Raw genomic sequence first — 20,928 nt, 5'->3', positions numbered from 1 at the left:
CAGTTCCGGGGTGGACCTCAGTGGGAGTCTCATGGGGGAGGGGTTATTCATTTACAAGTGAGGGTGGGCCGGAGCGGACAGGGGAGCTGGAGTAGCCGTTTGTGGGAAGGGGCTGGGTTTGTCGGCAATGGCTGTGTGGGTGGAGGGTTGGAGGGAAGGGCTCCAATGTTCGGGGGGAAGGGGGGTGGTGCCAGCACTGACTGCACGAAGGGAGGAAGGGTTTGATATTTGGGGGAGGGGCTTGGTGTCAGCACTGACTGCTGAGGGGTGATGTGGGGGGAGAATTGCTGGCTCATAATAGGAGGATGCCCCGACTCTGACCGGGGTGTGGTGGGATTTGGGGGAAACATTTTGTTTTGATTGGGCCGCCATGTTTGTGCACTGTCAGCTTACTGCAGCCAGGATTTGCTGGTGTATCGAGGCCCCGCCCCCTACATGATGATGTGAAACACGCCCAGCTGTTTTTTTTGTGACAGAATGTGGTAAGTTCTGGAGAGAAAGCCAACCTGCTTCGAGCCAGAACCAACAGTTTTCAGTCAGATTTCCCAAATCTTGTGTTTTATGTTTATGGGGGCTGTTGACAGATTCAGCTTTATTCTGGAGGCAGTCGGTGTGTCTGTAAAACATTTAGCTCAGATGCTGGGAGAGCAGGATAATGGCTCATTTTAGCCATGTAGGGGGGAAGCTAAGCAAAAAATGACAGTGTTGTTTCCGGCGAGAAAACCGACAGGTGTCTCTCCAGAGAAACAGGTTAGATTTCTGTGCAGATCTTTGACTGAGAGAGGAAACCGGAGCACACGGAGGAAACTCACATAGGTACAGAGAACGTGCAGACTCCAGGCAGACAGTCACCCAAGGCCAGAATTGAACTTGGATCCCTCGTGCTGCGAGGCAGCACTGCTAACCACAGTGCCCCTGTGTCACCTGTTGTCATACCGTTATTAGGTCAAAATCATGGTATTTCTTACCACTCACTTTCCGTCCATGCCACACCAAAGCTGTCGATCTGTGTCACACAACTGCAATTCTCCCCTGATCTGTTGATCACTGACACTGTAACCGTTTCACTGGATTTTTCTCCCTGGTTATTTGAGGCTGTGCAGTAATATTGATGATGTTGCTGTGTGAAGGATTGACAATGGAGATCCAGTTTATTGGTGTCAGAGATCTTTGAATCTTCAGATGGGGTCTTTTCATACCATGTGTACTGAATGGGAAGTGATCCCTGGACAGACTCACAGGAGACGGACACGGAGCCCCCAGAACATGAGACAATTGGTGGTGATAGAAATATAAGTTCAGGAACAGACACGGGTTCTGTAGGAAAGGAACAAACATTCAGATACAAATTGAATGACCAAAAAATTAAATACTTTCATGTCACCAATATTTCTACATCTCATCCAGAGTATGAGGAGGAAGGGAGAGTGTTAGAGAGAGAGAGAGAGTGATGGCAGTGGGAGTTTGGCCAATTGCAAGTCGTATCTATTGATCGCTGTCTGGGATTTAATTGTGAGAACTGTTTAACATTTTGACGACATGTACTGATTGAAGTCTAAATCTCATCCAAAGGACATGAGCTGGAAGATGAAAGCTAATAACTGGCAGCAACTGGAATAGTTAATTGGGGAAACTGGCTTGAACTGGTCTTTTTGTACTGAGTCCCTTTGTTTTTGAACATATAAATTCAGGCATTCTCAGTGCAACCAGCACTGGAGTCTGACTCCGACCGAGTGTGGAGGTTTAATGATCCGAAGGAATTTACAACAGGGGAAGAAGTGAGCTGTTGGTGCGTATCTGGTGACTTTCCGGGGAGTGGTCAAGGTTTATTGTCCAGGCATCGGGAGCATGGGTGGGGTCCTTGCCAACTTGTTAACCAGCAGAGCAGTGTCCAAGGTGCAATAAATCTGACCCCATCTCTCTGGACCTTTACTCTGGGCCTCTGAATTACAATTCCTCCAACATAATCATTGTTCCAACTGCCCTCTAGCTGCCAGACTCTGCACTGCTGCGGAGCCTCGGGATATCGGAGCTGTCAATGTCTCCTCCCAGATAAAGCACCGATCAGACATTTCAGTCGAGAGGAATAAAGATAATCACAGAGAACAATGTACCGTCAGATATTTGTAGCTTTACAGGAAATATTGAAAGGAAGCCGGGCTTATCAATTCCACAGCTGTACCATCCTGCATCTCCTGAGTGAAGTTCCTCCATAGTAACAACAAATGATCCTTGTGTCTTGTTATCTGTGATCGACATTCTCCCTCGCCGTCCATCTGGATCATCTGATTTTACCAAAACAGAGCACTGACGACTCCAAGTTTTCACATGTGACTGGGACAATTTGTCATAGTGACAATCTATAGTGATCGATCTTCCCAAAACTCCTGTTACATTATTTTTTGCTGACAAGGCACTTGGAGCTGGAAAGACAAGTGGTCAAAAATTGAACTGAAAATAATTGCTTCATACAAATAGATATATTTCAATAGGATTTACCACTGTGTTCAGAGAAATCTCTCCAATACATCTTCTAATGCAATTGGATACTTCCTTGTTTGAGATCGTTGGTATCACTGAATATGTGCTCCCCGTGGGTTGATAATTAGACAACCATATTGAGATTGTATGACATTCCCTTTATAAAGCAAGACCTTGAGAGGGTCCATTAATCTTTTAGTATTGGTTGGGACCTGTTGTGTTCACCACAGGTGTGTGGTTATTGCTTATTTTCATGTTGTACAATAAAAGCACGGTTCCTTCACATCCGGCTCCTGGAGTTATTATATTCTCAAACAGCAATTGTCAGACAGCAGATTGTCTGCTCATGATCACATTGCTCCTTGAGGGAGCTTATTGCTCACAAATTGGTGCTGAGCTTCCTACATCACAACAATGGCTCTGAATCAGTTCCAGCATCGACCAGAACTGACTTTAAAACTGACCTGAAGTTGTGAAAAGCGAAAAAAATGCAATACTATATTTATTAAAATTGCTTCGAGCAATAGAACTAAACCCGTGAGCAATTCAGACAGACATTAATTCAAAAATTAGTTGAATTTTTTGAAGCTTAAAGTGATATTTACCAATGTTGCTGATTTGTGTTAAATAACTGCAATCATTCTCTGAAATGTGGATCACTGACACTGGAACCATTTCACTGGATTTTTCTCCCTGGTTATTTGAGGCTGTGCAGTAATATTGATGATGTTGCTGTTTGAAGGATTGACAATGTAGATCCAGTTTATTGGTGTCAGAGATCTTTGAATCTTCAGACGGGGTCTTTTCATACCATGTGTACTGAATGGGAAGTGATCCCTGGACAGACTCACAGGAGACGGACACTGAGCCCCCAGAACATGAGACATTTGGTGGTGATAAAAATCTAAGTTCAGAAACAGACACGGGTTCTGTGGGAAAAAGACAATCATTAATGGATTTTCACAGTAACTTCATTGCAGTGTTAATGTAAGCCTACTTGTGACACGAATTAAATAAAGGTTTAACTTTAAACTTTAAAACTTTAAACTTTAGAATGACCAAAAAATTAAATAGTTTCATGTTACCAATATTTCGACACCTGATCCAGGGTGTGAGGAGGAAGGGAAAGTGTTAGAGAGAGAGAGAGATGGCAGTGAGAGCTTGGCCGAATGCAGGTAGTATCTATTGATTGCAGTCACGGACAGCAGATATTCATGATCGCAGATTAGTTAGTAACAAGCATTGGAGTGTGACCTGAGATAGACTGTGGATGTTTGCTGAGATAACGGAGACTTAAAATATCTATCTAAAAATCTAATCTTGACCTGAAATCTCTGATATCGAGTGATCCGCCCCTGCTGCCAGTTGGAATAGGGAATTTGGCGCTCAGCCAAATCTCCATTCACAGCAGCAGGACTGGATAATTCCAGCTGCGGACGGGTTCGGTGAATTCCGGCCATTGTTTGTATTTTTATTTAACATTTAACAGTAAGTACCATTTAACATTTAAGTGTGAGTACTGTTTCAATTTCAGGGTGGGGTTTTATGGCCTCGAATGAGCGAGACTGTAAAATCCCGGCCAAGGTCAACAGACATTTCCGTTGTCTGCCCCACACCCGCTCCGATACCATGGCGGGCGAGGCAGTAAAATTTTGACATAAGTACCATCCAAAGGGCATGAGCTGGGCGATAGAAGCTATCCACTGGCAGCAACTGGAATAGTTAATTGGGGAAACTGGCTTGAACTGGTCTTTTTGTACTGAGTCCCTTTGTTTTTGAACATATAAATTCAGACATTCTCAGTGCAACCAGCACTGGAGTCTGACTCCGACCGAATGTGGAGGTTTAATGAGCTGAAGGAATTTACTACAGGGGAAGAAGTGAGCTTTTGGTGAGTATCTGGTGAGTATCCGGGAAGTGGTCAAGGTCCATTTTCCAGCCATCAGGAGCATGGGTGGGGTCCTTGCCAACTGGTTAACCAGGAGAGCTGGTTCCAAGGTGCAATAAATCTGATCCTATCTCTCTGGATCATTACTCTGGGCCTCTGAATTACAATTCCTCCAACATAATCATTGTTCTAACTGCCCTCTAGCTGCCAGACTCTGCACTGCTGCGGAGCCTTGGGATATCGGAGCTGTCAATGTCTCCTCCCAGATAAAGCACCGATCAGACATTTCAGTCGAGAGTAATAAAGATAATCACTGAGAACAATGTACCGTCAGATATTTGTAGCTTTACAGGAAATATTGAAAGGAGGCCGGGCTTATCAATTCCACAGCTGTACCATCCTGCATCTCCTGAGCGAAGATCCTCCATAGTAACAACAAATAATGCTTGTGTCTTGTTATCTGTGATCGACATTCTCCCTCGCCGTCCATCTGGATCGTCTGATTTTACCAAAACAGAGCACTGACGACTCCAAGTTTTCACATGTGACTGGGACAATTTGTCATAGTGACAATCTATAGTGATCGATCTTCCCAAAACTCCTGTTACTTTATTTTTTGCCCACAATGCACTCGGAGCTGAAAAGACAACAGGTCAAAAACTGAACTGAAAATAATTGCTTCATACAAACAGATATATTTCAATAGGAATTACCACTGTGTTCAGAGAAATCTCTCCAATACATCTTCTAATGCAATTGAATACTTTCTTGTTTGAGATGTTGGGAACATTAATACAATTAGTGGAATTTTCCAGAAAAAATTCAACTTCTCAGGTTGGGACTGAAAACCGGTGAGTTTCTCTCCAGAAAGACAGACTGCTTTCCCCACCAGATCTCCTGCCATTGTCAAAAAAACATCAGGGGGCGTGTTTTGTGTTGTCACCCTGGTGGGGCGGGGCCTGATTGAGCTGGCAAGGCCGTCTCCATAGAGATTGGGCACCATTTTTAAAGTTGAAGTTAAAGTTAAGTGAAAGAATCCCCCCATTGCCCACAGATATCAGGATCCACCCCATGGACACTGGGACCTCCAGTGGACAAGGGGAACACCCCTCATGTAAAGGGTCAGCCTCCCCTCAACATCCCGCCACTCAAAGAACAGGGCACTCCACCCAACACCTGCCCTTCTCTGCCAGCATCCCCATTCACACTCCCCACAGCCTCGATGCCAAACCTCCCATTCAAAGTCTCCACCACACTGCATGCACAATCCCCCCCGCCATTGCCCAAAAATATCAGGCCCCACCCCATGGACATCGGGAACCCCAGTGGACAAGGGGAACAAAGGAGGAGTGGGGAAAGTTTATCTCTCTGTGATAAACCCCATGATCTGCGTGGGGAATCACTCATTGACCTCCCCGTTGGCCTCATTGAATGTGAGCTCCCTGGGGAGTGATAATTAGCCAATCATGTGGAGCTCATATACCAAGCTTTGTACGAAGCAAGACCTTGAGAGGATCCATTCACATTTCAGTCCTGGTTGGGACCTTTGTGTTCACCACAGGCATGGGGTTATTCTTTATTTTCATTTTGTGTAACAAAAGCACGGTTCCTTCACAGCCGGCTCCTGGAGTTATTGTATTCTCAAACAGCAATTGTCAGACAGCAGATTGTCTGCTCAGGGTCACATTGCTCTTTGAAATCATAGAAGAAATCATAGAAATCATAGAAACCCTACAGTGCAGAAGGAGGCCATTCGGCCCATCGAGTCTGCACCGACCACAATCCCACCCAGGCCCTACCCCCACATATTTTACCCACTAATCCCTCTAACCTACACATCCCAGGACTCTAAGGAGCAATTTTTTAACCTGGCCAATCAACCTAACCCGCACATCTTTGGACTGTGGGAGGAAACCGGAGCACCCGGAGGAAACCCACGCAGACACGAGGAGAATGTGCAAACTCCACACAGACAGTGACCCGAGCCGGGAATCGAACCCGGGACCCTGGAGCTGTGAAGCAGCAGTGCTAACCACTGTGCTACCGTGCTTATTGCTTATTGCTCACAAATTGGTGCTGAGCTTCCTACATCACAACAGTGGCTCTGAATCAGTTCCAGCATTGACCAGAACAGACTTTAAAACTGTCCTGAAGTTCTGAAAAGTGCTAAATAAATGCAGTTCTATTTTCATTCCAATTGCTTCAAGCAACTGATGGAACTTAACCTGTGAGCTATTCAGACTGATGTTAATTTAAAAATTAGTTGTACTTTTTCAAGCTTAAAGTGATATTTACCAATGTTGCTGATTTGTGTTAAATAACTGCAGTCATTCTCTGAAATGTTGATCACTGACTCATTCACCATTTCACTGGGTTTTTCTCCCTGGTTATTTGAGGCTGTGCAGTAATATTGATGATGTTGCTGTTTGAAGGATTGACAATGCAGATCCAGTTTATTGGTGTCAGAGATCTTTGAATCTTCAGACGGGGTCTTTTCATACCATGTGTACTGAATGGGAAGTGATCCCTGGACAGACTCACAGGAGACGGACACTGAGCCCCCAGAACATGAGGCATTTGGTGGTGATAAAAATCTAAGTTCAGGAACAGACACGGGTTCTGTGGGAAAGAAACAAACATTCAGACACTGACTGAACATCTAAAAATCAAACACTCTGTGAATTTCAGCTCATCAACCTCTCATTCAGGTTCAGTCATGTTGCAATCTCACCAACACATCCAGCTCTCCATATCTCTCCACCCTCCCAGCAGCCTGAACTACAATGTCTACTATTATATCAGGACATCGCAGCTCTCCAGATCAGACCATGAACCAGGAGCTAAAGATTTAAATTAATTGGTGAATGGATTAGAGGAGATTTGGGGCAATGGGTTATTTCACTCGGGGGATGTTGAGGGTCCTGAACTCACTGCCTGGAAGAGTGGTCGAGGGTGGGAGAGGCGGATAACCTGATTACATTAAACAAAATGGATTAAACTTGAGATGCTGTAACCTACAGAGCTCTGGATGAAGAACTAGATGGTGGGATTAGATTGGATTGCTTGTTCAGTCAACCCAGTGGGGCACAGTGGCACAGTGATTAGCACTGCAGCCTCACAGCGCCAGCGATTCGGATTCAATTCCAGCATTGGCTGTGTGGTCAGTGTGGAATTTGCACATTCCCCCCGTGTCTGCGTGGTTTTCCTCTGGGTGCTTCATTTTCCTCCCACAACCAAAGATATGCAGATACCCACAGGGAGGTGATGGCCCAGTGGTGTTATCGCTAGCCTATTAATCCAGAATCTCAGTTAATGCTCTGGGGACCAGGGTTCGAATCCCGCCATGGCAGGTGGTGGAATTTGATTTCAAGAAAGAAAATCTGGAATTAAGAATCTACTGATCACCATGAAACCATTGTCAGTTATTGGAAAACCCATCTGGTTCACTCATGTCCGTTAAAGAAGGAAATCTACCAGCCTTTCCTGGTCTGGCCTACATGTGATGCCAGAGCCAAAGCAATGTGGTTAATTCTTGACTGTCCTCTGAAATGGCCTCGCAAACCTCTCAGGATGGGCAATAAATGCCACCCAGCCAGCGATGCCCATGTCCACAAATGAATAAAACAAATACTGGCACCTCCCACCAGGCACCAGGCAGTGCCAAAGTGGGTGGTGCTAGCGTGGGTGGGTGGCATGCTGGAGGGTGTGGCCTATTGGGGGCTCAATGAGTTGGGGGTTTTTCAGTGACACTGTGCACTGGGATCAGTGGGAGAGGGAGAGAGGAGGGGGATCAGCGCTGGCCATCTGGGTGAGGGGAGATCGGGGCTGGCCCGGGAGAGCTCTGGTCGGCCAGTGGTCGGATGGTGGTGGGGGGTCGGGATGGCCAGCGATCGGGAGGCCAGCGGTGAAGGGGCCAGTGTGCATGCGCCACTCTCCACGGTGACAGATCGGTGTGTGTGCAGTGGCTCACTCAGCAATACGCTGCTGGACTCTCCAGTGGGATTTGGACCCGCTCACCACATTTCAGAGTGAATCAATCTGTGTCAGAGAATCATTCTCGTCCGTCCCTTATGTTGTCAAATGAGCCTCTTCAGACACTGGAATTGCAACACATCAAGGAAGCTGATCAGGAAACATGTACTCCCTGTGTTGTGGGATTGCCCGTCAGTGAGCTGCTTGTCTCTGTTCATTCCTTTGTCTTGTGGAGCTCAGGGTCTGTGTGGAGGAGGCAGTTGCTGCTATTGGTGCTGTTGGTCACCTGGGTCCTCATCTGAGGCCCAAAATAAAACAGCCTGAGAACCACCCATGCTGATCTGATAGATACAATCACCAAAATGTAACCCAGAAATACACATTACCATCACTCTCGTGAAAGTCAACACTCTGTAAATGCTGATATTAAACCTTTCACACAATCAGGCTAGAAATAAGCAGTGAGGTTCCAGTGCTTCTTGGCATCTTTCCCAGTCACTTCTTCAGCCTCCCCCATTGCCTCTGTCTTCTGCCCTTGCTCAGTAACCCGAGCAGCCACAGGCAGATTCCACTAATTGCACTCACTGAGCGATTAATAGACTGAAATTGGTAACTCGTCTCTCACTGGGGGGATTTGATCACACACAGATTGACACATTTAAAGTTTCCTTGGAGATTTTTATGATCATTTGGAACATTTGGAATACTTGTCCAATTCTGGTCCCACACAACCAGAAGGACGTGGAGGCTTTGGAGAGATTGCAGAAAAGGTTTACCAGGATGTTGCCTGGTATAGAGGGTATTAACTATGAGGAGAGTTTGAATGAGCTGGGATTCTTCTCCCTGGAAAGACGGAGGCTGAGGGGCGACCTGATAGAAGTTTATAAAATTATGAGAGATATCGATGGGGTGAACAGTTGGAAGCTTTCTCCCAGGGCAGAAATGACAATTACAAGGGGGCACAAGTTCAAGATAACGGGGGAAAGGTTCAGTGGAGATGTGCAGGGGAACTTTTTTACACAGAGGGTGGTGGGGGCCTGGAATGCACTGCCAAGTGAGGAGGTTGAGGCACTTATGTTAGCTATATTTAAGGTTTATCTTGATAGACGTATGAACAAACAGGGAATAGAGGAATATAAGCATTGGTAAACGTGATCAGCGCAGGAAGGGCCTGTTCCTGTTCTGTACTGTTCTTTGTTCTTTGATCCCTTTAAGGGGCTTTCACCATATTGGATTATTTAATTGTTTAATTTGCCAATTTGTTAACTTTTAATCTGTCAGCTTCACCCTGTGTTTTCAGTGGTTTATTTGAAAGAAGCACAAACTGACACATTGCGGATACATCCGGATGTTGGGAGTTTGACTGGCTTCCCAACATATTGTCAATTTCTGTGCATTTAACCCCCTCTGTGCTCCCCCACCCACCCCCACAGCCCCACCATTCAGCGCTAAACCAACAAGGTACAATTACTACCAACTGGCTGCTCACTTCACTTTGTTAATGTCTGACTATTGGATTGATCCGGACTGTAAAAATCTGACAGTGTGATATTTAAGACATTTCAGAGACAGGAAAATATTCTGAGCATCGCGGGTAATGTCTTTCACAATATCCTGCAGTTAAAGGAATTGTTTGTCTGATTATGTTTGAAGTTCTTGATCAGAATGTTGGACAGGCCACGAATTGAGTTTGTGTCACAAGAGTCGGATTTCCAGATCTCTGCCCTCTGGCAGCCAGACTCTGCATTGCTGCAGAGCCTCGGGATATCGGAGCTGTCAATGTTTCCTTGTGGATAAAACATGGATCAGACATTTCAGTAATAAAGAAAATCATTGAGAATAATGTACCCTCAGATATTTGCAGCTCCACGGTTACCTTTGGATCTGAGAAATATTTAACAATTCCACAGCGATACAATCCTGCATCTCCTGAGCGAAGATCCTCCATCGTAACAGCAAATATTCCTTGTGCCTTGTTATCTGTGATCGACATTCTCCCTCGCCGTCCATCTGTATAATCCGTTCTCACTAAATATGAGCACCGTTCAGTCCAACCGTGACACCAATATTTCACGTTTTGTTTGTATTTTCCATCATAATTGCAATTTATTGTAATCGATCTTCCCACAATTCCTGTGACTTTCTTTTCTGCCCGCAATGCACCTGAAACTGAGGAGACAACATTTCAGCAATTGACCAAGTAAATAACTGCTTCATGCAGAGAGAAACATTTTAATAATATTTACCACTGTGTACAGAGGAAACTCTCCAATATCTGTATTCATCATTCTCTTTCTAGTTTGTGATCAATGAAAACATGAATATAGAGCCGTGCTGTCAGTGCCAAAGTACTTCACTGACAATGATTTCTTGTGAATGTACAGTGGCCATTGTTATTGTGTCACCTTGTCACTCAAGCTTTGCACTGGCGCCTCTGAATGGGTGGATTGCAGGGTCAGGTCTCACTCCAGAGACTGGAGTATAAAATCTACACTAACATTCCAGTGTAATACTGAGGGACAAGATGGCTCAGATTTTCCTCCCTCAGTCATGTTCATAGAGCTCGGTGATGCCTTTCAGGTGAAAGGTTCATCTGACACCCAGGTCTGGAGGTTCCCTGTCATGGAGAAAATCCCGGGAATGGCTGGAATTTCAAAGTCCTAAGAGTGGGAGCGGGACTGGAATCAGGCTGCATACACGATTCGTGGAGGCGAATTGTCATTAAATTCAACACCTGCCTTGATTGAAGTGAGATTTTGGATGAACAGGAGTGTGGAATCCGGTGTTTTCAGATTAGAATAGTTAAGAGAAGGTTTGAACTTGGTGGATTCTTATGGACAGCCAGGGTATGCCTTCTGGAGAGGAAAGTTACTCTTTGGAAGAGGAAAGTTGCTCTTTGGGAGGGGAAAGTTACTCTTTGGGAGGGGAAAGTTACTCTTTGAGGGGGGAAAGTTCCTCTTTGTGGGGGGAAATTTACTCTTTGGGACAAACTCTGGTGAGTGGTCAGGGCCGGAGTGATTATTTGGTTGTTTCAATTATTCTATTTATTAGCCATGGCGCTGGGGCACAGAAACAGGCCTTGTGTCCAGCTCACCTCCGGGCTGAGCAGCCTGTGGATTTGTTCCTGGGTCACCCGTCTCGATTCATTTTTTGATGCCTTTCCTGACTCAATGAACACGACCCAGGGATGAGATGAGGAGATTGTTTTCACTCAAGGTGTTGGGAATCTTTGGAATTCTCCACCGCAGAGAGCTTTAGATGTGCAGTCTTGAAGGATATTAAACACAGAGATTTATACATTTTTGTGGTACTAACATAATCGAGGGATATGGGAATAGTGCGGGAAATAAGATTTGAGGTTGGAGATCAGTCAGGATGTTGTTGAATGATGGAGCAGGCTCAAAGGGACAAATGGCCATCTCCTGCTCCTATTTCTAATGTTCATCTTGAGGGGGAGAGGTGGCAGTATGAATCAAAAATTCCATTGCAGCCAGCATAATAGCATCAGTTTAATATGGGGCTGGTGTGAAAATTTAGATTTACTTTAAAAAGAAAATGATTACATCTTTGAAAGTCAAAGTAGACCAACCATGTACAAGTGATTGGATGGTACCATGGTGAGCCCGGCTGCCTCACAGGGCCAGTGACTTGGGTTCAATTCTGGCCTCAGGTGACTGTGTGGAGCTTGCATTTTCTCCCATGTCTGCGTGGGATATCGCAGGGTGCTCCAGTTTCTACCTACAGTCCAAATATGTGCAGGTTAAGTTGATTGGCCATGCTAAATTGTCCCTTAATGTCCAAAGATGTATAGGTTAGGAAAGTTAGTGAGGGAAATATGTGATGTTACGGGGATAGGGCCTGGGTAACATGCTTTGTCGGAGAGTTGTTGCAAATATGATGGGCCAAATGGCCTCCTTTTGTACTGTAGGGATTCTTTGAAGCAGAGTCACCAACAGAGCTTCATAAAACAATATTTCATTCGTAATAATTTAAATAATACAAACAAAAGAAGGCAAATGGTCTGTTGGCCTTCATAGCGGGAGGATTTGAGTACAGGGATAGGGATGTTTTGCTGCAATTGTACAGGGCATTGGTATAGCCTCACCGAGAGTATTGTGTGCAGTTTTGGTGTCCTTATCTGAGGACGGATGTCCTTGCTATAGAGTAAGTACAGTGAAAGTTGACCAGGCTGATTCCTGGGATGACAGGTCTGCTATATGAAGAGAGACTAAGTCAGTTAGGATTATATTCACTGGTGTTTAGAAGAGTGAGACGGGATCTCATAGAAATTCATAAAATTTGAACAGGGTTAGACAGGGGAGATTCAGAAAGAATGCCCTCAATGGTGAGGGAGTCAAGAACTAGGGGGTCATTGTTTGAGGATAAGGGGCAAACCACAAAGAACTGAGATGAGGAGAAATCTTTTCACCCAGAGGGTGGTGAATGTATGGAATTCACTACCACAGAATGTAGTTGAGGCCAAAACGTTGTGTGATTTCAAGAAAAAATTAGATATAGCTCTTGGGGATAAAGGGATCAAGGAATATGGGAAGAAGGGGATCAGGATATTGAATTGGATGATCAGCCATGATCAAAATGAATGGCGGAGCAGGCTCAAAGGGCCGAATGGCCTACTCCTGCTTCTAGTTTCTATTTTTCTATGTTTCTAATTGCAAACTTAGGGAATATTTCCTTGGAGCCTTTGTTGCCTCTGCAGTCTTCAGAGTCAATTCAATGAGCAATAATCTGCAATGGATCACAGGCATCTCTCAACATTAGGGAGAGATAATTGGTTACATTTAGTGTGGGCGGCACCACTCCACAGGAATGGGGAAAGGTGAGGAGGCAGATTTCCATAAACTACCACAGCCGCTCTGAGGATTGAACCCCTGCCATTGGAATCATTCCGCATTGCACTCCAAACAACTGAGCCAATCAAACCCTCCAGTCTCCAGGATATATTGAGCATGAAACTACATTAACAAGTTAACTTTTATTGGACTGAAATGTGTTGCTTCTGCATTTTAATTATATTAATCATATAGCTTTTTAACAAAAATAAATAGATGAATTTATATTCACAATCAATAATGCCGTTTACTATTTGCTGGGTAAATATTTCTGTGGTACAATCCTATCAACAAAATAGCTACAAATATCACACAAATTCATTAATTTATTTTTGCTGAGTTTTTGAAGCTTTACATGTCTCCAAGTATTTAAATATCTCTGCGGGATAAACCATGCACTAGACTTAATCTAACACTCATCATCTCGGGATCCAGCTTTGTCCCTTACTCACCAGGCAGAGAAAAGATGAAAAGAATCAGAATCCACATTGTTATCTTGGCAATGTTTCGATCAGTATTTATCGTCTGTCACCCAGCTCTTTGTTGAGATGTTGAAAGGCGGATCCAATAAACTCTGATACGGAATTGAAATCAGATTGAAGAAAGCAGCAAGCCAGGCCTCAGGAAATTCCACCCTTCAGAATGCTCCAGAATGGAGGTCCCAGCTGGCCACTGCTATCACTGGTTGTGCCAGCTCTGAAGATCCCTTTTAGCTGCTGATCTCCTTGTTCCAGCAGGCACAGCTCTACATCTGCACCTTTGGTGACCTGTGGACAGTTACTGTCCGGCTTTGACAGTGTCGCTCAGTGTGGTTGATGACATCATGGGAGGTGTGATTCACCCTGACACTTCCTGCACTGTTGCTGAAAACAGAAAGGCCCAGAATTTGCTGAAAATACCACAGTGTGTAAACTGGCCAATGAACTGAGACAATGAAGAGATGTCAAACGAAATAAACAGGCCACAGAATGTTCAGTCTCGTAACATCAGCCTCCCTGGCCCAGAATGTGAACAATTATAAACTCTGGAGTTTCACTCTCTCCTGGATTGAATTATTGACCTGGATTTTCCAATGAGAGGAACGGCGAAGGTTAACAAACATTCACTGTTATTATGGGGTAAATGAGGCGGTAAAGAGGGTGCGCATGTGCAATTAAATTCAGAAATGTACAAGTTGTGGCCCTAATTCCCCAGTTACCCCAGAGGCTGTGTCAATACCTCACTGATAGAGGCAGCATGGAAACTGATATAAAGACATGGGTCTGAGTTTTACATTCCACAACCCCCCCACCCCCCCCCGCCCCAACCCCAGCCATACCCCCCCGACCCCCCAACCCCCCCACCCCCACCCAGCAGGTGTTTCGGTGGGGAGAGTGCGTAAAATTGCAGAGATGGGATTATTTCCGGGTTCCTGCCCACTCTGAGCTCTCAGTGATTTTACACTGAGGCTGGCAAGGCCATGGCTGTTCCTGGGCTTGGCCTCTGCGAGCAGTCCTTCTCCTGCCCACTGAAGCACAGTTACAGCAAGGATAGGAGACCTGCTGGCCAATCAGGGGGTTGGCAGCACTTCAGTCACAGCAGCGCCACCAGGAGCTGTGGTCACTGCAGGGACTGCAGTCAGTCTCGGAACGATGAAGGTCCAAGCAGGAGCTGAATGGGGTGGATTCGCTCGGGTCAGTCAGTGCTAGCCCCAGAGAGGATGGTGGGTACAATTGACAGGGGGAGGAGGGTCATGAATCAGGGATGGTCCCTCTCACTTATGAAAATTGAGGATTTGGGACTGAGTTTGACTATTGTTCAGTGAGCCAACTCGGGCACAATGAGCTGAATCAATTCCTTCTGTTCTGTAGTTTCTAGAGCGGGGGGTGATTCTCGTGATCTGCGACTTTTGCGGTGGTTCAGGCTGGGTGCTACGCGTCGTCGGCCTTTTTCCGGGATTTGCGCATGCGCCGGGAATACATGCGCTTCTCCCAGAGACGGAGAACAGTTGGAGTCCAGACCATGCTGGAAATCGGCGGGAAGACGGGTAAGTGATTTGCAATTATCGGGAACTTGCCGGGCCCGATTGAATCTCCCACCCCACCAGGAGCACTTCATTCCGGCGGGGTTTAGAGAAGATCCCCACATTCGGGGAACTAGCGGGAGACCCCGCCGGACTGAAGGGGGCAAACTCGGAGCCCCGCAGGGGTCAGGTGCGGGGGTCAGGTGCCCCCATTTGGCATGGACACCCTGGCAGTGCCAGCCTGTGCCCCCAGCACTGCACAAGGTGCCAATTGTCCATGCCCAGAGACTGCCTTGGCGCTGCCCATTGGGCATCGGGCAATGACAAGGGGGCGAGGCCCATTGTGTGTGGAGCCGAGGGGTAATCAGTGGGGGGAGTGTCTTGCTGCCACTCTGCATGGCGATCGGTCTGGGATGGAGGGAGGCCAGCGATCAGGGCAGGCTGTGGCGTGGGGTGGGGGGTTTCTGCTGGGGTAAGTGGGGTGGTGGGATTGCCACCAGTGGGTGGGTGTGTTGGTCATCGGGGCGCTCTGGGGCGGGGGATGGGTCAGAGCTGGCACAGGAATTATCTTGAGGGCCGCGATCAAGGTGTGTGGGGGGCCTGAGGGACAGCACTGTGGGGGTCCTGGGCTAGCCAGCCATCGAGCTGGCCTGGAAACGGAGAGACTGACAGATCGGTACCACTGCACATGAGCAGAGATCCGGAGCTGTCAGACTCCCGCGTGAATAGGCCCCGCCCCCTGGGTGTTTAATAAGATTCCCGATTGTGACCTCGGCATTGCACAGAGTGCGGAGATTCGAGTGAGAAACTGCACTGAAAAAACAGTCGTGATCCAGAACAGTTTTCCCACAAATTCAGCACTTTTGGGAGAATCGCCCCCATAGGTTTCTAATATTCACTCCCTGATGCCTCTCTCTGGGGTAACTTGTCCGCACCATGGTGTAGCTGATATGATCCCTGGTCATTCCTTCTTCAACCTGCATCATCTGATGTTCAAGGAATGTAGCAACACCCGTGCTGTTTGCCTGTGACAAATTCTGTGTCAATGCTGATCTTCTCACTGCTGCAAACACAGCTCTGCATTTGGTATCTGACACCTATTGTACACAGTAAGAAGTTTAACAACACCAGGTTAAAGTCCAACAGGTTTATTTGGTAGCAAAAGCCACACAAGCTTTCGAGGCTCTGAGCCCCTTCTTCAGGTGACTCTCCTGAAGAAGGGGCTCAGAGCCTCGAAAGCTTGTGTGGCTTTTGCTACCAAATAAACCTGTTGGACTTTAACCTGGTGTTGTTAAACTTCTTACTGTGTTTACCCCAGTCCAACGCCGGCATCTCCACATCACACCTATTGTACATTCACAGGGTTTCTATCTCACACCACCCTGAGGACAGCAACACATTTTTCTTGCAGTTTCAAACCATGAACATTGCAAACTGCAGCAAACATGAAGCCACATTTATTTCCAATGTCAATCTCTCTCTTTGCCTTTCTCATCAACCGTTAAAGAATTTGAGGAGTTAATGGAATATTGCTGTAAATTGGTGCTTATTTAGGATGGAGCCGTCACTCACAGAATTCTATACTCAATAAAAAATGATCAAACATTGGAACCATTTGGAAAATTCAGAACTCTGAGTACAATCTGTTACACGTGGGTAAGAACTTCACTCTGAGTAAATCTAAAGTTAGAACTCTCATTGACCACAGCCTTGGGTGGAGAAACAGGTTCATTTTTTATTATTAACTCATTCGTGGAATCAACGACAACAGCAATAACTTGTTCTTTTTAAAGGGCCTTTCACTCATCGAATCCTACAGTGCAGATGGAGGCCATTCGGTCCATCACGCCGACACAATGCCACCCAGATCCTATCCCCATAACTCCACATATTTATCCTGCTAATCCCCTGACACAATGGGGCAATTTAACATGGGCAATGAATCTAACCTTCACATCTTTGCATTGTGGGATGAAACCGGAGCTCCTGGAGGAAATTCACACAGACCACGGGGAGGGAATTGTGCAAACTCCACACTGCCAGTCACCCAAGTTCGGAATTGAACCTGGGCACCTGGCACTGTGAGGCAGCAGTGCTAACCACTGTGCCACCATACTGCCCGGTAAAACCTCCTCAGGCATTTTATGACATCAGACAAGTGTTGTTGCTGAGGCAAAGATTAGATCAAAGAGACTGGTCAGTTTTAGGGAGTGGTTGCTGGAGTTTTGCATGGAGACAATTGGAAACATTACTGTCAGCGGTGTGGTGAAGAATTGGATATATACGAGAAGCCACGGTTGGGGGAAACACAAGATTTGCAGAAACATTTGTAAAGATAGGGGCTGATGAGACCATGGAGAAATTGGAATAGGAGAATGAGAATTTAATGTTGAGTTGATTTGATATTGGGAACCACTCAATGAATTCATACACATGAAGGAAGGGCACCCGACAGGTATCACAACAATCTGTTATGTACGATGTGGAATAATCATAGAATCATAGAAACCCTACTGTGCAAAAGGAGGCCATTCAAGTCTGCACCAACAGCAATCCCACCTAGGCCTTATCCCCGTTACCCTCCTAATGCCTCTAACCTATACATCCTGGAACACTAAGGGGCAATTTAGCATGGCTTGGGTCTCTGTCTGTGCGGAGTCTGCACATTCTCCCCATGTCTGTGGGGGGTTTCCTCCAGGTGAACAGCCACCTTTGGGTCGCTAAATCACTTATGCCAAATACTCAGCGGTCTCAAGACTTAAAACCATATGCAAGAAAATACCAGGAACTAAGTATCGAACAAGGCATTGTAAGCTGGATAGCTTTCTCATATCCCTCCCAAAGGCCGATTCCCCAAGAGCCACATAACGGCCATCTGGGGACCTGAAAAATGAAAATGTTACCGAGAAGCTATGTTTGGTAGCCTGACAGAGATGGGGAAGTAGAGAAGATGTTTAAAACATGCAGAATGTGCCAAGATAAGCAGAGGACCCCATCACTAGCCTCCCTGCACCCCTGGGACTGACCAAGGAACCATGGGTTTGTGTGCATGGGGATTTTCAAGACCATTTATGGGCCCAATGTGTCTGATACTAATCGAGGACACTCCAAGTGGATTGATGTACACCTGATGGCTTCCACCACATCATATAATCCCATTGAAAGTCTCAAGCAGATTCCTTTTTAATTACAGGACAACACCACACATAACGACGGGGTTAACCCCGGCAGAACTCCTCATGGGCGGACACCTGCAGACCAGGCTAAGCCTCACCTTCCCGAATTTAAGTGGAAGAATTGAAGAAAAGCAAGAAGCCCCAAAAAGGGGCCACGGTGGACGTAAACCTGGTGGAGTTTTTCACCAGGAGACACCATCCAGATCTGACATTTTGAAGACAGAACCCATGGACACCAGGGACGATCCTTTCATTGTCTTATACGGGAAAAGTCTGGGATAAGATCTTAAGGAAACATGTTGACCACCTGCGCTGTCGGGAACTGTTGACAGAAACAACTAACACAGCGGGAATACCATCTGGGACACCAGCTACAACACGAGGCAGTGAAGGAACCCAACCAACTGGAGGCTCAAAGACTGCCTACGAGGGCTCCACCTCTGAAATGGAAACAAAGGGAGCAGAACCTCAGCGAGAGGTTGTTGCTAAGAGTGAGACGCCTCCAGTGATAGATTGGCGGTCATCCAGAAAGAGACGCTCACGGACCCGGTATAGCTCACCTGTCCAGGCAGAGTACGAAATGGAAAGAAGACGCAGGAAAAAGATGAAGGCGGCTGGCACTTGTGTACCTGCACCGCAGGCTTGTGGTTTCACTTCTGCTTTGTGAAATAAAACACCATGCCTTTCCAGTGGCTTTCTGAGTTATTACAAGTGGTTTCACTTCCTCTTTTGCAGACCACATATTTCCTTTAAAATTGTTGTGGGAGCAGCCTTGACCTGCGATGAAGTGTAATGATGTTGTTGCAGAGGCTGAGTGCCAACTCTCAGACTCTCAGACCCTTCCTCCTAGTCCCTCCTGTTTCCAATTGTCGAGATTCAAAACTCCAGCAACCTCTCCCTAAAACTGACCAGTCTCTTTGATCTAATCTTTGCCTCAGCAACAACACTTGTCTGATGTCATAAAATGCCTGAGGAGGTTTTACCGGGCAATATGGTGGCACAGTGGTTAGCACTGCTGCCTCACAGTGCCAGGTGCCCAGGTTCAATTCCAAACTTGGGTGACTGGCAGTGTGGAGTTTGCACAATTTCCTCCCCGTGGTCTGTGTGAATTTCCTCCAGGAGCTCCGGTTTCATCCCACAATCCAAAGATGTGAAGGTTAGATTCATTGCCCATGTTAAATTGCTCCATTGTGTCAGGGGATCAGCAGGGTAAATATGTGGAGTTATGGGGATAGGATCTGGGTGGCATTGTGTCGGCGCGATGGACCGAATGGCCTCCATCTACACTGTAGGATTCTATGAGTGAAAGGCCCTTTAAAAAGAACAAGTTATTGCTGTTGTTGTTGATTCCACGAATGAGTTAATAATAAAAAATGAACATGTTTCTCCACCCAAGGCTGTGGTCAGTGAGAGTACTAACTTTAGATTTACTCAGAGTGAAGTTCTTACCCACGTGTAACAGATTGTACTCAAGAGTTTTGAATTTTCCAAATGGTTCCAATGTTTGATCATTTTTTATTGAGTATAGAATTCTGTGAGTGACGACTCCATCCTAAATAAGCACCAATTTACAGCAATATTCCATTAACTCCTCAAATTCTTTAACGGTTGATGAGAAAGGCAAAGAGAGAGATTGACATTGGAAATAAATGTGGGTTTATGTTTGCTGCAACTTGCAATGTTCATGGTTTGAAACTGCAAGAAAAATGTGTTGCTGTCCTCAGGGTGGTGTGAGATAGAAACCCTGTGAATGTACAATAGGTGTCAGATACCAAATGCAGAGCTGTGTTTGCAGCAGCGAGAAGATCAGCATTGATACAGAATTTGTCACAGGCAAACAGCACGGGTGTTGCTACATTCCTTGAACATCAGATGATGCAGGGTGAAGAAGGAATGACCAGGGATCATAGCAGCTACACCATGGTGCGGACAAGTTACCCCAGAGAGAGAGGCATCAGTGAGTGTGTATCAGAAACCTAGAAACGGCAGAATAGAAGGAATTAATTCACCTCATTGTTCGAGCTGACTCAGTGAACAAGAGTCAAGCTCCATCCCAGATCCTCAATCTTGCCCATAATCCTTCCCTTCAGCATCTGGCCAGATGTGAAGATGTCGACTGGTGGTTGCACAATGTTCAGAACCATTCAGCAATTTTCAGATACTAGAAAAGTCTGTGTCCATATATGGAGCAAGATCTGGACAGCACTAAGATATGTACTGATGAATGCCAAGTGACATCAGCACCACCTAATTCTCAGACATAAACCATGGGCAAAATCTTCTGTCCTCTTTCACGGCTGGAGTTTTACCACTGCCGCTGACACTGAAAGAAGTTTGGGCTGGAACGCCAAATTTTCCATTCTCGCTCACAATGGGTTGAACCGCAGACGTGTCTGGAGAATCTTACACCATGTCAAAATGGATATAACCTAAGCACCTTCCCCGGTCATTCAGTGGCATTATCATTGCTACATCCCACACTATCAACATCCTGGGAGTTACTGTTGACCAGAAACTGAACTGGATCAGCCATATAAATACTATTTATACAAAAGCGGG

The 20,928-nt window shown here is 46.0% G+C and overlaps 1 protein-coding gene across 1 annotated transcript in view; it reads right to left on the bottom strand.

Moving 5' to 3' along the window:
- Positions 1–20,928, bottom strand: part of LOC144511708 (titin-like) — a 301,563-nt gene that overhangs the window by 5,201 nt on the left and 275,434 nt on the right. The window contains 6 exon segments of the mRNA XM_078241933.1: positions 969–1,317; positions 2,115–2,423; positions 3,087–3,410; positions 4,698–5,006; positions 6,665–6,988; positions 10,190–10,510. Coding sequence (XP_078098059.1) covers positions 969–1,317; positions 2,115–2,423; positions 3,087–3,410; positions 4,698–5,006; positions 6,665–6,988; positions 10,190–10,510 — 1,936 coding nt within the window.

The sequence above is a fragment of the Mustelus asterias genome, chromosome 25, assembly GCF_964213995.1.
Source record: "Mustelus asterias chromosome 25, sMusAst1.hap1.1, whole genome shotgun sequence".
Taxonomy (NCBI): domain Eukaryota; kingdom Metazoa; phylum Chordata; class Chondrichthyes; order Carcharhiniformes; family Triakidae; genus Mustelus; species Mustelus asterias.
The sequence above is the reverse complement of the archived record's forward strand: the minus strand, read 5'-3'. Positions and strand labels throughout refer to the sequence as shown.